The 16,963-nt window shown below is 46.8% G+C and overlaps 1 protein-coding gene across 3 annotated transcripts in view; it reads left to right on the forward strand.

Moving 5' to 3' along the window:
- The window catches only part of TARS2 (threonyl-tRNA synthetase 2, mitochondrial), a 1,102,517-nt gene that overhangs the window by 265,890 nt on the left and 819,664 nt on the right, over window positions 1-16,963 (forward strand). The window contains exon 1 of one of the 3 annotated variants that reach the window (XM_069649729.1): window positions 16,061-16,231. The exons of 1 other annotated variant lie outside the window; for it this stretch is intronic. In XM_069649729.1, the coding sequence (XP_069505830.1) occupies window positions 16,160-16,231 (72 nt within the window). In that variant the 5' untranslated portion in view covers window positions 16,061-16,159. Of the gene's footprint in view, window positions 1-16,060; window positions 16,232-16,963 lie in introns of those variants that run through there. One more of the 3 variants, XM_069649730.1, reaches the window with a different exon arrangement.

Below are 16,963 nucleotides of genomic sequence, written 5' to 3' on the forward strand. Positions count from 1 at the left end.
TGAGGATGGTATTCTTCTTTCTCTACACACACGAGAAAACAGTATGAGCAGCACCTGTCACCAATTTTCAGGGTCCCTTTTTAGAACTGCATTCGCCAAACCAGTCGGGCCTGGTGCTCTCGATGTCTTAAGTTTTATGATGGCAGCCGCCAGTATCTTCCTGCTCATCGGCAGTGGCCAAAACACTTCAGAGCAGGTAGACACTGATGGAGCTACAGGGTTAAAAAATTTAGAAGTAATATAACTACTCCATTCAGCTCCGGATATGGGATTTATGATCTTGTTTAACTTTACACCCCGACCTGTGGCCAGGATCTTCCATATTTCACCAGTGTCTCATTACTTTAAAGCTTGGACAAAATGCTGCCATTTGGCCTTCAAAACAGATAACTGATGTTTTTATGATTGTGACTGCGGGCTGCACCAGAAGCTAGGGGCCATAGGGCTTGCCCTGCACTATTAAAGCTCGAATGGCCCTACGTTTCTTTCGCTTACAGTCACAAATCTATATCGAATGGTGTACTTGACTTGGTTTTACTGGTTGGTGTAGGTTTTGTATGGCAGGCCCTTGCAGTGTGTGCCAACTGATAGAGCCATTCTTCAATTTCATCAGCATTTTTGCCTTTGAGACTTCTCCAATCAAAACGCCCCTGTGAGAAGACAGAGGCACATCATTTAGTGATTTTTATTTGATTCCAACTAACGCAGTTTCCTGCATGGTTAGGAATCCGATCACCACAAATATAAGCCTCCCTACGGCTAACGGTCGCTTCATAAACCCAAGTGAGCAGCGCATGGTTACTGTATTTGTTGAAGCCCATCTTCAATGAAATGGCTTCCAACAAACAGATTTTGCCAACAAAACAATCCAAGGTGGCCTTTTTTTACGCCTGCAGACCAGGTTGGTCTACCGGGGCAATCCCCAGTTGACTGTCCATTTAACGAGGATAGGCTCCATTCCTGGAGATATCTGAACCACTGCTTACCCTTGGTGTTAGAGATTTGGTGCAGCATATTACAATATTCAGCCATGTTTTTGTACACTGCACCAACAGCCCTGTACACACATCTTGCATTCCAGTCCCCACAAAGAATGATAGGATTGGTAACTGCTAAATCCCTCCATTGCAACAAAATCCGGTCCAGATTATCAAACATAACCTCTGTGATGCTGGTACCAGGAGGGTCATAGATGTTCACAATTAACACACACTGTTTTTCCAACCTATTACTACACTATTACCACACACCTCCACTGCCAAGATGTTACCACCAGGGGTACCTGCATAGATCTATTAAGGGTTATGGTAATTTCCTTCACCAATCAACAATCTGCCTGGCGGGTGACCCGCACTCCCCTTAATAGTCTCTATTTGGAATATTACAAATCCGTCCACTTGAATGTTGAATGTAACCCATATCTCTTGCAGAGCAAATATTTCATGTCCTGTTAATAAGTCCTGCGAGCCGCCCTTAAGGAGTCAATGGTTGAAGCCCCTTTTATTCCAGCTTGGGCTGCATGAATCTAAGTGATTTGCCCACGGCTGAAACTACCACGGCCGAAACGTTCGCATGAGAAAGGTGCGAACTACCAAAAGTTTGCACCTTTCTCATGCGAACACACATACATACTCACACCCAAATACACAACACACCCATAACACCCCCCACCCACACCCTCAGCACAACCCCACCCACACCCCCAACAGAAACAAACCGCATTTACCTTCCTTTTCACACTGGGTTCCTACAGGGCCAGTTCCCTTTCACTTCCGTGATCAGGAACCGGTGCCACAGGGTCCTTTTCTTTAATTTTCTTATTTTTAAACGGAAGGCTGCGGGTTGTCTCCCGTAACCCCCGCTCTCTATACCATGAAGTGTAGTGAGCGCGGCGATTCGGAGGACAACCCCGCAGCCCGTTTTTTTTTTTTTACAATGCTACCACCAAAGGTTCGAACTTTTGGTGTTCGTACCTTTGGTGCTAGCATTTTGAGAACTTTTGGTCATTGCGACCATTTTTTGTCGGTTAAATCGTCCTATACCGGGCTGCACGCCTTCACTGATTACACCTTGTTTTAGGGATCACTCGCTGCAGCCATTCCCACCCCCAAGCGTCAGCACACTTTACTCCAGCATCTGGCATTTTGTTTGTATTAGGTACTCTGCTGCCAGATTACGATCTTTTACATTGGGTACAGTGTGTAGACGCCTCCAGCTTTGTTGGTTTTTTGTCCAACACAAATCCCAGATGGACAAGGGAGGCCTGATGTTGACGGATTAATGAAGCTGTCTGCGGAAGACAGCAGTGAATCCTTGTTTCATTCACTGGTGGAAGGCGGAGGGGTTCTATAAAGTCAGTCACCTGAGTTTGGAATCCTCAGCGATGGTACTATATTAAACAATACCATAAGGGCAGAGCAGTTTAAGTTTTGGGACCCCTTAGCTTCATGCGCTGGGCCAATCGTAAGTACTGTGGGATCCAATTCCGCGGTTTTCACGCTACATTCGATCAATTGATGGTCTGCTTCTAGAAGTAATGTGGTATTAATGGTAACATCTTTATTGGATGGATTCTTTTTCCCCAGACAGTTTGTTGTTTCCGCTACTTGAAGATACTGGCTGTTCGATAGGGGTAATTGGTTGAGGATGGTCCTCTCTTGCAGGTTGTAGATATGGTGATATGTTAATGAGGTCAATCAAAGGAGGAGGGGTGAGGGCATTGCCACGTTTTTGTGTAAGCATCATCTCGTGTAATTGAGAGATGGAAGTCCCTTGCTTTTTTAAGTCCTCATATATTGACCCACAGAGTTTCAATAGTATCTTTACGACACATTGCAGCACTCCATTACTGGATAAACAGTCAGAGGTCTTGTGCCTGCTGAAATTGTCTGAGAGATCAGATAATGAGGGGTCATTTTCCATATAGTAGTGCAAATTAGGACTTGCTGACAGTCTCTGTTGGGCTGCAGGATAAGAGGGATTAGGGGGGAGACATCCCCAATCCTCCCTTCTACAGACTTCACTAGAGGCTCTTGGCATCCTCCTCATCCACCCCCTCTGCAGGTAAAGCCTTTACTTGGTTTTCAGGAACTCTAGGGGTGTGTGAGGTACAGCCCCGTAGTGCATAGCACATTTTCAGGAGTGAGTCGCTGTCAACATTATGAGTAGAGGTACTTGCATCCCCCTGTCATGTACATATAACCTCTGTGACTGTTGTTAATGCTGAATGTTGGCCATTCGTTTTTACAAGGAAATACGCCTCCATTGCGCCTCTACAGCTGTCCATAGCCCCCCCTGCTGCGATAGCTGCGCGGGTTCTCTCCTCAACGACTGCTTGCTAACCCGCTGCAGCAGTTAAGTTGATTAATGGTTTATCAGAGTGTAAACCATAAGGTTTTTTTGACCGACTTGCCAAGGCTTAAGAGCAGCTCTGTACTTTGCCAGGCATCAGAGAGGGGTTTTAAAGATGGCTAGGAGAGAAGCGTAGTGGAAGTGGGGAGGGAACAGAGGGGGGGGGAATCAAGTCAAAACCGATAAGGGTTTATGTCACAGTGCAGCACGTCAAGAGAAAAACCTTCAGTTTTCAAAAGTTTAACTTTCGGAATGCCTTCATTTGGCTCACCTTAGATAGCAGAGACGCGGGATTAGCAGTGTTGTCTCATCGAGGGTGAACACGCACAGCTTCCAGTAGTTACAGTGCCACCTCCAAGCAGTCCACAAAACCGATCATTTGCCTTCAATTCTTTCCTTCAGCTGGTGGGTAGCGATCATCAGATTGCAGTGGTAGTTTAAAGGATTGGTTTCCAGGCTGCAAAAGCTTGTGTCTGCAAACCCAGCGAAACACAGCGCAACACTCCTGCCTCACTCCGCGTTGCTGCGAGTGAGCAGGGCTTTTAACTGTTTGTTTCTCCCGGTACAGAAAACAGTAGGTAGCGAAAAAAGTCTCTGCTTGCACAATCTCAGGGTCCAACCCAGTGCAACACTCCTGTCTCACTCTGCGTCGCTCCACGAGTGAGCAGGGCTTTTAACTGCTTGTTTCTCCCGGCATAGAAAACATTAGGTAGTGAAAAAAGACTCTGCTTGCACAATCTCAGGGTCCAACACAGCGCAACACTCCAGCCTCACTCAAACTTTGAGGTATAAAATATGTTTTTAATTGTGTTTGATAATGTATTGTTTTTTCGTGATTGTTAAAGGTTATTTCATAACCATATGACAATAAAGAAAATTAAAAAAAGAAGTGGAGAAGTTTCAACCCTGTCTAGAGGATCTGGATTCCAGGGACCATCCTGAGCTGTAGACTTTGCTTGCAGAAGGTGGACCCTCTAGGGCAGACTTTAGCTAGGCTTAGAGAGGGTGTCCCTCTCTGGAAGGCCTGTGCCAACAGGCAGCTTCCCAGCTTGAAAAGCAAGAGCCTAGGAAGCATAGACTCTACTGAGAGGATGGACTCCTCTACAGTAAGCCTATTGAGTCTACTCCAGGGGACCTCAGGAGACTGGTGGTACCCCAAGAAGTAAGATCCAAGTTTCTACAATTAGCCCATGAGGTCCCTCTAACTGGTCATTTGAGTACGGAAAGGACCAAAGATAGACTCTCATTGTATTTCTACTGGCCGAAGATGTGGGCAGAAATATACAGTAGAAGCTGTCACACTTACCAATTGTCTGGCAAAGGTGGAACCAAGAATGTTGCACGCTTTGTGCCTCTGCCAGTTGTGGGAGTTGGTTTTGAGAGGGTGTGATTGACATTGTTGGTCACCTTGACCCGTCAATCTCCTCAGGCAACCGGTTTATACTGGTTGTAGCAGACCATGCCACTAAGCACCCTGAGGAAATACGTATGAGGACAGTCACTGCTCAAGCAGTTGCCAAGGCCCTACTTGGTGTCTTTGGCAGGGTATGTTTTTCTAAGGAGGTAATATCCGACAGGGGGCCACACTTTATGTCCCATTACATGTAAGCCATGTGGATCACCTGTGAGGTTTCCTACAAGTTCTCAACATCCCACCATTTCCAAACCAATGGGTTAGTCGAGTGGTTTAAGAGCCCCATGAAGAGCATGTTCGGTGCCTTAGCAGAACCTCTTAGAAGAAAGTGGGACCTTCTACTGCCAGGCCTTCTCTTTGCTTACAGAGGGTTGGCTCAAGCTGGAGTGGGCTTTAGCCCCTTTGAGCTCCTCTATGGTCATCCAGTCAGAGTCCCTTTGGCCCTGATTAAGGAAGTTGCGGAGAGTTTGCTCCACCTTCAAAGCCAATACGAATTACTGACTATATGCTAGACCTCATACAGAGGATGGCACACATGATGACTGAAGCTTCAGAAAATGTATAGGCTGGCCAAACCCTGGTCAAGCAATGGCATGGCCAGACAGCTAACATGGTGGGGTTTACTCCAGACCAGCTAAAATCCCAGTAAAACAAAGTGTTTTACAGGATAAGTGGACAGGGCCCTTCAGGATTGCAGTTAAACTTGGAGAAGTGAATTATCTAGTGGACTTGGGCAATCCCAAGGAGGCTCCTAGGGTCTTTCACACCAACTGCCTGAAGGCTTATGTCCCCAGACCAGAGATGGGAGTGTTGCTTCTAGCTTCTGACCAAGAAGAGGCGAGTGAGCTTCTCCCTGATCTTCTTAAATGGACACGCTTCAGATGGGTCTGTACAACTCTCTTCTAATCTGACACTGCAGCAACAGCAGGAGTGTAAAGCTCTGTTAAGTCAATTTGCCTCTCTGTTTTCAATGACACCAGGCTGACTCCTTGGGATCAGCACGACATTGACAACACTGTCCCTGTGAAAATCAGGGGCCACAAAATGTCAGACAATTTAGGAATCGCATTGAAGAAGTGGTCAACAAAATGCTGGTCCAATTCCATCAAGAGGTCATCCAACCTACACTGCAGACGGCAGTGTTCCAAGATATGCCAGACAAGACTTTAGCCTTGTGGGCCTTGTGGCGCTTACACCTACATTTTTGGAGTGCTGGCTCCTTTCCAATATGGCCACCATGGCCCTCCTAACTTGTACAGGGGTCCTGATGCCGGCATTCCCGCTTCTGCAAACAGCAGATTGGATGGGACTCTGTTCTTGGACTCGTCACCAGGGGAGCTGGCCCCTGCAAAGCTCCTCAGTCAATTCCATTACTTTTCCTGTCTGCGCATGTCCAGGCCAGGAAGGACAAGGATAGCCTCCAGCACCACCAAGTACTCAGGTATGTGTGTAGTCTTGCATCTACCCGCATTATATTCCTAAATGCAAGGAACTTGAATCTATGACTCTCGCCCTGGTAAAGGTCCTGTAACCAATACTTTGATTGATATACCATATACCTCATATTGTCACCTTTGGCACGTTTGGCTGATGTAGCCCGCATGTTACACCATCCACTGGTCACCTTACGCACACAAATACCCGTGCAGCCACTAAGCCCTCCCTCTCAGGTCCTGATTTACCTTCCACTTCTAATCTCAGGTCCTCACTCCCTCAAGTAGCATGGCAGCGGCTATGCAACAAGAACACACGAGGGTATCCAATGCGTTATGGTCATTCTCACGTATTGCGACATTGGCAGCTGCCCTGGCATCTTGGAAATAGTCGACGGAGACCTCGGCCTTTTCCATTGCTTCATCACGCCTCCAGGAATGTGATGGCAGCTTTTTTTGAAATCTTGGGTCATGTGACACAGAAAAGTGCTATCTCATCAGTCACGTGATGGGGTCATGTGACACTCCTAGGCCCCTTCAAAACTGGAGAGGGAACTCTCATTCAGTGCTTCACAGCTGACCCAATCAGGCACTGTTCGGCGTCTTCCTGTCTCCACATCTCGATTCTGGACTACGGACTGTTCTTCTTGGATCCTTCTGTCAAGCTCTCGGATTCTGTTTTGCTTTTCAGGACCTTTTGGACTGTGTTTTGGATTCCTTTGAATTACCCCTGGTTTTGGTGAACTTGGCTGGCTTTTGACCTTGGAACTCTTAACGGACTGTTTTCGGATTACCCTCTCCATTCAGGTTTTGCAGTGCTACTCAACAACTATCTACGCCTACTCACTACAGCTTGCTACATTCTGCAACCACACGGAACACCTCCATTTTCTTCTGTGCTCTTCCCAGACCCCACCTTGGTAAGCCCCTAGTTATTTGTGATCTCGCCATTTCAGTTCATTGTTTCTCCTTTGTACTGACCCATTGCTTGCTTTACAGCGGTCGAGGGGTCACCGACCGGTGTTCCTGGTTCCTGGCGTTCTTCGGCACTCAAACCTGTGGCCTCAAGGATCGCTCAGGAAGTTATTTGTATCTTTCTGAGTGGAACTTGTGGACAGAGGCCCCATAATCTTAACGACCATTAAGTCATAACAGACTGCGAAGCCGACAGGTCGTTCAGATTATGGAGGCATCGGCTGGGGACCCAGTGGCCGCTCTATTGTAAGCAGTTACTACCTTGAGGGCCGATATGGCCGCGGCCAACACGGTGTTACACCACCGCCTTGACTCCCTTCAGAGTGCTCGCCATCCCCTACCTCCTGATTCCAAATTCGGGGACCCCACACCTCCAACCCCTGGTCCTTCTGCCACCCCTTCCATTATCACACCAGTAATTGCTCCCACTCCTTTTCCTTTAGCACCCCCTGAGAGATTCCAAGGAGACCCCAGGAAATTCTGTACATTTTTGAATCAATGTAAATTACATTTCCTTTGTCGACCTTCAGCGTTCCCTGATGACCTGCCAAGGCTGCGTTTTTGCTTTCATATTTGTCTGGCGTTGCCAACCACATGGGCCAACCCATTACTTGAAAATGATCATCCAGCCCTTTATGACTTTGACTTACTAGTGACTGAAATGTCTAAGGTTTTTGACACCAGATAAAAGCTCAATTCAGAGATTTAGAATTACTTGATCTCTCTCAGTGGAAAAGCACCCTTATAGAATACATAACAAGATTTAACCAATTAGCGGCAGAAACATCCTGACCCGAAAACCAAAAAAGCTGTAGTTTTTTTACAGAGGTTTAAACGGCTCCATTAAGGATGCTTTGGCAGTGGTGCCGTCGCTTACGACTCAGTACTCTGATCTGGTTGATCTAACACTCCAGTTAGACGCTCGACGCACCGAGCGCAAGGCAGAAGTCAGATTCTCAGGTACCTAGTTATCGGTTCCTCCTGATGTAGCCAGTGAACCCATGCAAGTAGGTAGAATACGTAGCCCTTTAACTATGATGGAACGGGAAAGGCGGAGAACCTACAACGCTTGCTTTTATTGTGGACTTAATGGACATTACGTCAAGAATTGTCCATGCCATCCAAAGCAAAAGAATCAGGGTTTTCCGACTGCTCGTCCCTGAATATGGGGCCAGGACGAGTTCTCCACAGTCCCTCTCTATTTCACCTCCGGCATTTGGGCCTATTAGACCAGTCACAGTCCATGCCTTATTAAAGCCTACTCCTGACACAATGCATCCTGTTCAGATTATCATTGATTCCGGGGCCACTGGATGCTTTATTGACATACAAATGGCTTATGCTTTGAACCTTCCACTAGTCACCAAGGAGTTTCCCGCGCCGGTACAGGCTGTGGATGGGACTTCCCTTGCTTCTGGACCTATTCGACAACAGACTGCTCCCATGGAAGTAGTCATCCAGGAAACACATAGGGAAATACTTGCCTTTGATCTCATAACCACCCCTCGGTTTGGTATCATTCTTGGTATCACTTGGTTAAAAAAACATAATCTGCTAATCAATTGGGGTACTGGCCAGGTCTGTTTTGAATCTGAAGTTTGCCAACATTTTTGTCTTATCGAGAGAGAGGAGGTAATCGATACACCTGCTGCAGCGCTGGGTGCAGTAGCACATCTGACTCTATCCGGGACTGAGGAACACCACTCTTCCACTTCGCACATGGTTTGTGCTGTTTTTTCCAACATACCTCCTGTTTATCACGAGTTTTTGTCAGTCTTTGACAAGGGTACCGCAGAGAGTCTACCTCCACACAGACCCTACGATTGCCCCATAGATCTGGTTCCCAACGCTCAGATCCCCAAGGGCCTAATCTATTCTTTATCACCAGTAGAGGATGAAGCCATGAAAGAATACTTGCAGGAGGCATTACGTTTGGGTCATATTCGGCCCTCCTCATCACCTGCTGCATGTCCGATCTTCTTCGTTCCAAAGAAAGAGGGGGATCTTCGTCCCTGTGTAGACTACAGACGTTTGAACGCCATCACTATTAAGGATAGATATCCCATACCTCTCATCTCTCCACTCTTGGATAGATTAACACACGCCTCCAACTACACCAAGTTAGATCTCCGGGGAGCATACAATTTGATACGTGTCCGCAAAGGGGATGAGTGGAAGACAGCGTTTTGCACCCGACAGGGTTTATTTGAATACCTGGTAATACCCTTCGGGTTGTGCAACGCCCCTGCCACCTTCCAGCGATTTATGAATGAGGTCTTTGGGGATATTCTGGACAACTATGTGGTGGTCTATTTGGATGACATTCTGATCTTTTTCTCCTCTTTAGACGAACATATCCTTCACGTCCAAGAAGTCCTATCCCGTTTGCACAAGAATGCGCTATTTGCCAAACCTGAGAAGTGCCAGTCTCATACCAAAGAAGTAGAATTTCTGGGTTTCCACATTTCACCAGGTGGATTAACTATGAACCAGTCTAAAGTACAAGCCGTTTTGGAATGGCTGGTCCCAGTAAACTTAAAGTCTTTACAGTCTTTCCTGGGCTTTGCCAATTTTTATCGGCGATTTATCCCTGGTTTTTCTACTAGAGTGGCACCGTTAACTAAATTTACCAGTCCACGTTCTCCATTTATTTGGACCCCCGAACATCAGGCCATTTTTGAGTCCATGAAATCTGCGTTTACCTGAGCTCTGGTCTAACAACACCCGGATCCGGAGCTGCCATTCGTTGTTGAGGCAGACGCATCACCCTTTGCTTTGGGAGCGGTATTGTCACAACCCTGCCCAACATCTGGTCATTTACTCCCTGTAGTATACCATTCACGCAAGTTTACATCTACTGAGTTATACAGTTACCGAAAAGGAGCTCCTGGCAATTAAAGATGCATTTCAGGTATGGAGGCACCATTTGATGGGGGCTAAACACCAAGTCACGGTTTTCACTGATCATAGGAATTTGCAAGATCTTGCATCTCTCAAATGCGTCAATAGTCGTAAGGTGCGCTGGCCCTTATTCTTTGCAGCATATGACTTTGTTGTGAAACACCGTCCTGGTCTGTCTCATGGTAAAGAAGACGCTCTATCCCGCTCTCCTGGAGGGGTGTCGCTTCCGTTCTTCCCAGAAACAGTGCTTGACCACGGGCATGTAGTATGCTTATGCACTCCTTCGCCTCCTCTGTTGTCAGCCATACGCACATGGGTTTCCCAACATCCACAACAGTTAGCAGAATGGGATCTCGTTTTTCATGATGGTCTGCCTTTTGTTCACAACAGATTGTTCTTACCCACTAGTGACACTCGAAATCTAGCAATGCAATGGTCTCACGATGCTTCCATCCATGGCCACCCAGGAAAACAGCGTACTCTGGATCTACTTAAACGTTGGTGCTGGTGGCCTTCGATGCTGCGCGAAGTTGAGAACTACGTCAAAACATGCTCAGTGTGTGCCCAGTGTAAGTCCCGTAGGGGTCGCCCCTTGGGTCTTTTACAGCCTTTGCCGATTCCTCCCAGACCTTGGCATACCCTTACAATGGATGTTGTGACTGATCTCCCTCGTTCGCAGGGTTATGACAGAATGTGGGTTGTAGTAGATGCCTATACTAAGATGGCTCACTTTATTCCTTGTTCTGGTATACCCTCTACACCTACATTAGCAAACCTGGTTTTCAAGTCCATTTTTTGTTTGTTTGGGCTCCCTACGGTCTTGGTTTCTGACAGGGGTTCACAATTCACGTCCCGTTTCTGGCGAGCGCTCACCAAATCATTGGGTATTGATGCACGATTTTCCTCTGCTTACCAGAAACTGACAGCCAGACAGAAAGGGTAAATCAGGCCATGGAGCAATACTTACGCTGTCTTTCACTACAACATCAAAAATCATGGGTACACTTGCTACACCTCGCTGAGTTCGCCCATAACAATTCCTTGCACTCCTCTACTGGCTTTTCCCCGTTCTGCTCCCTCTATGGCCAACATCCCCGTACATTGCCCATTCCCGATTATGCATCCTCTTGTGCTCCTGCTGTCTCATCTTGTGTTCACGTTTTGGCCACAGTTCATGCCCAGACTCTTGCCCATCTACAGGAGGCTCAGTTGGCCGTGAAAGCTACAGCTGATAGGAAACAGGTTGCTGCTCCTATTTACTGTATGGGGGACCGAGTTTGGTAGTCGTCCCGCTATCTACACTTGCCTGGCTGTCGCAAATTGCTACCCAAGTTTTTTGGGTGTCTGGTGTCCTGAGTCCGGTGGCTTACCGCCTATCTCTTCCTTTAGCCTGTAAGATCCATCCAGTTTTTCATACTTCCCTCCTGAAGCCATGCCCTGGTCCTACGCGTCTGGTCCTATGCGTCTGGTCCCTCGTCCTGCCCCTGTGTCACTGGATGAACCTGATGTTTATGAAGTTGGGGGTATTATGGGCTCTCGTCTCTTCAAGGGTCAACTCCAGTACCTCGTGGATTGCTTGGGTTACGGTCCTGAGGAGCGCTCTTGGGTTCCTGCCCGAGATGCGCATTCCCCTTGTTTGGTGACACGGTTTCATCGAGATTTTCCTGCTTGCCCACGGGGTCATGGGCCTTTGGGGGGGGCTCTGTTACACCAACCACTGGTCACTTTACGCACAACACGAATACCCGTGCAGCCACTAAGCCCTCCCTCTCAGGTCCTGATTTACCTTCCACTTCTAATCTCAGGTCCTCACTCCCTCAAGTAGCACGGCAGCGGCTATGTAACAAGAACACACGAGGGTAGCCAATGCGTTATGGTCATTCTCATGTATTGCGACATTGGCAGCTGCCCTGGCGTCTTGGAGATAGTCGACGGAGACGCCGGCCTTTTCCTTTGCTTCATCATGCCTCCAGGAAGACCCAGCAGCATTTTTTAAAATCTTGGGTCATGTGACACAGAAACGTGCTATCTCATCAGTCACGTGATGGGGTCATGTGACACTCCTAGGCCCCTTCAAAACTGAAGAGGGAACGCTCATTCAGTGCTTCACAGCTGACCCAATCAGGCACTGTTCGGCGTCTTCCTATCTCCACATCTCGATTCTGGACTACGGACTGTTCTTCTTGGATTCCTCTGTCAAGCTCTCTGATTCTGTTTTGCTGTTTCAGGACCTTTTGAACTGTGTTTTGGATTCCTTTGGATTACCCCTGGTTTTGACGAACTTGGCTGGCTTTTGACCTTGGAACTCTTAACGGACTGTTTTCGGATTACCCTCTCCATTCAGGTTTTGCAGTGCTACTCAACAACTATCTACGCCTACTCACTACAGCTTACTACATTCTGCAACCACACGGAACAACTCCATTTTCTTCTGTGCTCTTCCCAGACCCGACCTTGGTAAGCCCCTTGTTATTTGTGATCTCGCCATTTCAGTTCATTGTTTCTCCATTGTACTGACCCATTTCTTGCTTTACAGCGGTCGAGGGGTCACCGGTGTTCCTGGTTCTTGGCGTTCTTCGGCACTCAAAAAACCTGTGGCCTCAAGGATCGCTCAGGAAGTTATTTGTATCTTTCTGAGTGGAACTTGTGGACAGAGGCCCCATAATCTTCCCGACCATCAAGTCATAACACTGCAGTCCTGCTGGGTGAGGCTTTGTCAGCTTGTGCCTTGCTAATTTATTACAATTTCACCATGCACTCACTAGAGCTAGTCGTACGCTGATGTTCCCCCCAGTCTTGCTGTGTGCGGCTTTTCCAGTTTGTGCCTCACAAACCTAGCACTACTGCTCCCTTATGTGCTTGTTGTGTTCCTGCTTGGCTTGCTTTTGTAATACTGACTCATCAGGCAGAGCTGGTTCTAACCCAATGTGGCTTATTCATGGTATCTAACTGTGAACTAGACTTTTTAAATTCACTTAATTTATTCTACCTTATAACCTGTAACATATATCCGTTTGTAACTGGCGCTTAAATGCCTGAGGGCTGTGTGCGCTGGTAACAACAGGGACAGAGGCCCCATAATCTTCCCGACCATCAAGTCATAACACCGCAGTCCTGCTGGGTGAGGCTTTGTCAGCTTGTGCCTTGCTAATTTATTACAATTTCACCATGCACTCACTAGAGCTAGTCGTACGCTGATGTTCCCCCCAGTCTTGCTGTGTGCGGCTTTTCCAGTTTGTGCCTCACAAACCTAGCACTACTGCTCCCATGGCTTATTCATGGTATCTAACTGTGAACTAGCCTTTTTAAATTCACTTAATTTATTCTACCTTATATCCTGTAACATATATCCGTTTGTAACTGGCGCTTAAATGCCTGAGGGCTGTGTGTGCTGGTAACAAAAGGGACAGAGGCCCCATAATCTTCCCGACCATCAAGTCATAACACCGCAGTCCTGCTGGGTGAGGCTTTGTCAGCTTGTGCCTTGCTAATTTATTACAATTTCACCATGCACTCACTAGAGCTAGTCGTACGCTGATGTTCCCCCCAGTCTTGCTGTGTGCGGCTTTTCCAGTTTGTGCCTCACAAACCTAGCACTACTGCTACCATGGCTTATTCAAGTATTTGTAGCCCATAGTCCATGGCCCTAAAGGCAGCAGGACTATGGGCTACAAATACTTGAAACACAAGGGGGTCGTCCTGACGTCTGTAATTGAAGGTTTACTTTCAAATGTATGTAAACATACTACTTTGTCATGCTTAACACAATCAAACATATTCTGTGTACAGTAGAATTTTAAGTGACTAATAGTCACACTAATTCGAGCAAAATCAGCATTTTATTATTTTTCTGTTAATTTGCTTATTATAGAATACTCCATTTTGTAACACATTTCTTTTTTTCTGGAGTTTCTTGTAAAGGTTTTTTAAAGAGAAAACCAACAAACAATTGTATCATTCACAGACAATTGGTGCAGTGATAAATGTGTCAAACCTTCACCTCTAGTGACTTGTGGTGGTACATCTTATAGTTTCATATTAGAAATTATTTCAATATAGCAACTACAAACAAAGGCTAAATTGCATTGCCAGGCAAGAGGGTGACCTAACAGATGGTCTACGTCCTGATATCAATCAGGAGTTCGTACTAGAACCACAAATAAATGCAACAGTTAAGAAATGCTTTTTCCTCCTCCACACGGCAAGAAGCATCCTACCTTTTCTCTCCTTCACGCACAAAACACTCACTATCGTCACCCTCATCATGTCAAGAATCGACTATGCAAACAACCTATACCTCGGAATACCAGAATACCTCCTGAAGAAACTACAATGGATCCAAAATACAGGACTACTCCTCAAACTATCCAGAAGATATCACATCACTCCTGTACTAAAAATACTACACTGGCTCCCAGTAAAACATCGCATCACCTTCAAAACAATGTGCAGAACGCACAGGGCAATCAGTGGACACGGAGCGGAATTCCTACAAAAGAAAATAACTATCTACAAGCCAACAAGACTCCTCAGGTCAAGCAACGAAATCCGCCTGGAACTAAAACCATACCTCAGGAAAAACTTGGAGGCACCTCCTTCTACCACTTAGCCGCAAAAACCTGGAACAACATCCCAAAAGAAATAAGAAACACCAAAGATCACCTAAAATTTAGGAAGTTACTAAAAACCTGGCTCTTCAACACCACAAACTCAAATTGAAAACCGAAACAGAAAGGAAAAGGGATGAATAAACTGGAGAGAACACGGATAGCTCCCAGAACCGACTGGGAAGCTCCCACGGCACCTGGACGGGTGACGTCGGGTAGAGTGGAACACAGGCGACACCCATGGAGACTGAGTCAACAACCCCACCCAAATCTCACCCAACACCCTCACTTGCCCCTTAGTTGCTACCAGGTAGCACAGTGTTGTGGAATTGTCAGGATATTGGCAAATCACCATACTAGCTGAGTTCTGGACATTGGCAGGTGCAATGGCCGTATGAGTGGGAAGGGAAGACAGGTGGGGCTGTGAGGGAGGCTGGTGTAGGAGGGGGCCAGATGTGAAAGGGACCTTGAATGCCAGACGGGCCGAGATCTGGACAGAGGGGTGCACCCGAACCCCATCTGGGGAGATACGCAAGCCCAGCACCTCAATTCAGGATAGAGATGCCAACTAACCAATTGCACTAACAATTTCCCCTTCCGCATACACCTCTCAAACTCCAAACCAAACAAACCTACAGCACAACAAACTGCACAAACTTCCCTACATTGCAACAACAAAACAAAAAACACACATAGACTTGCACAACAGTACACAACAACTACCGGCCGCAAACACTGCAGGTCCTGCCAACGGACCCACCGGGCTGAGGCCAACAGCACATCACTGTTCTCTTGCACTTTTCTAGCTTCCTCCCACTAATCCCTCCTCCCTGTTTCTTTCAGAGCCGCCAGAGCGCCAGGGGACCACTCCAGTGGTGATAGTGCGCGGTACAAATGTCCTTTAACATTAACATTTAGTTGGAGGGACAACAAGTGCACTAGAGGTGAAGAGGTGAATGTTCAGACTTTATAACATGTACCTGCCCATATAAGTGAATCGGTTTTCCTGCGCCAAATACAAAATCCTATGCTTGTCAGTTGTCACCGGCCCTGGGACCACAAACGTTATGCCTACCTTCATAACCCAGTTCAAACCAAAACCTGAAGCAGACTCCATTCTTCATAACCCCCATGGAGATCCCACACTTTCTTCATAACCTAAGTCGATCCCACAACACGCAGTCCAAATCCGGAAATATATCCTGCTTTCTTGAACATCTGCCTGAGAAGTTCGCCATAAACTGGCTACTTGCTCGCTCTCTCAGTGGAATGACTTTTCGCGCGTGCGCCAACCCTCCGGCTGTCTTCCAGCAGCACCGCGAACAGGAGGAGCTAAGAGTAGTTCGACTGGACTACAAGGACCGTAACGTGCATACATCACGAAGTAGTACGATTCATGGTACGTAGCGTGTCTGTGACTTTAATCGAGTATGCGTTGCTATGGCCGTTCCTCTAATTGGAACTAGTAGCTATCGAAGATGCTGTCCTCGGCTGTGGTCCGGAGACTGCTAAGAGTGCCGGATCCGGTCTGTAGCTGCATCAGCGGCAGGGTCTGTTGCACTTTTTGTATATACAAAGCTCTCCATGCACATGCTTCTTATGAACATATATAAATTGCCCTTGTATATTCTATTGCCCTTGCCCATGTAATAAGCTACAGTCATGTCTCTTGGACATTTACTTTACAGTTAATTCGTAGCAGGTGCTTAAATCCAATTAGTGTTCCCACGATTGCAATTTCCAGAATGTATCGGCTCTGGAAGCCCACCCGAGAGAACTCGTAACTTGCTGTCCCAGCGGTATGATGTCTTCTGGCGATCCCAAATTCTGCTCCTACATATGTACTGCTAAAATATTTCAAATTCCTCTATGGGTAAAAGAAATATGCATGTCTATACCCATAGACAATACATGTTTCTGCACTCTTCCCCCCGCCCCCATAGACACAGTGCCTTTTATGTATCCATTTCCTATACAATGACGTTAAGTGGATATATGCACACACACTGGCACTATATGACATAGTGTAATGCTTTAAAAAAAAGTATGCAACACTTGTTACTGAGGTTTTGCTGCTTCACCGCACTTTAAAGTGTTGCTATTAACCAACGTAATGCCCTCAAGCACCTTTCCTGGGCATACATGGCAATATTAGCCATTACATTCTGGAGAGACTAATCCTGTCCCGTGTTTAACTTTGCATTCTGGGACTTGTAGTCCCCGGAGGTCCCATTATAAAATCAGGACTGCAAGTCCCAGAATGCAAAGAGGATGACTAGGCT

Source organism: Ambystoma mexicanum, chromosome 1p (assembly GCF_040938575.1).
Source record: "Ambystoma mexicanum isolate Mex_15411 chromosome 1p, UKY_AmexF1_1, whole genome shotgun sequence".
In the NCBI taxonomy this organism is placed as follows: domain Eukaryota; kingdom Metazoa; phylum Chordata; class Amphibia; order Caudata; family Ambystomatidae; genus Ambystoma; species Ambystoma mexicanum.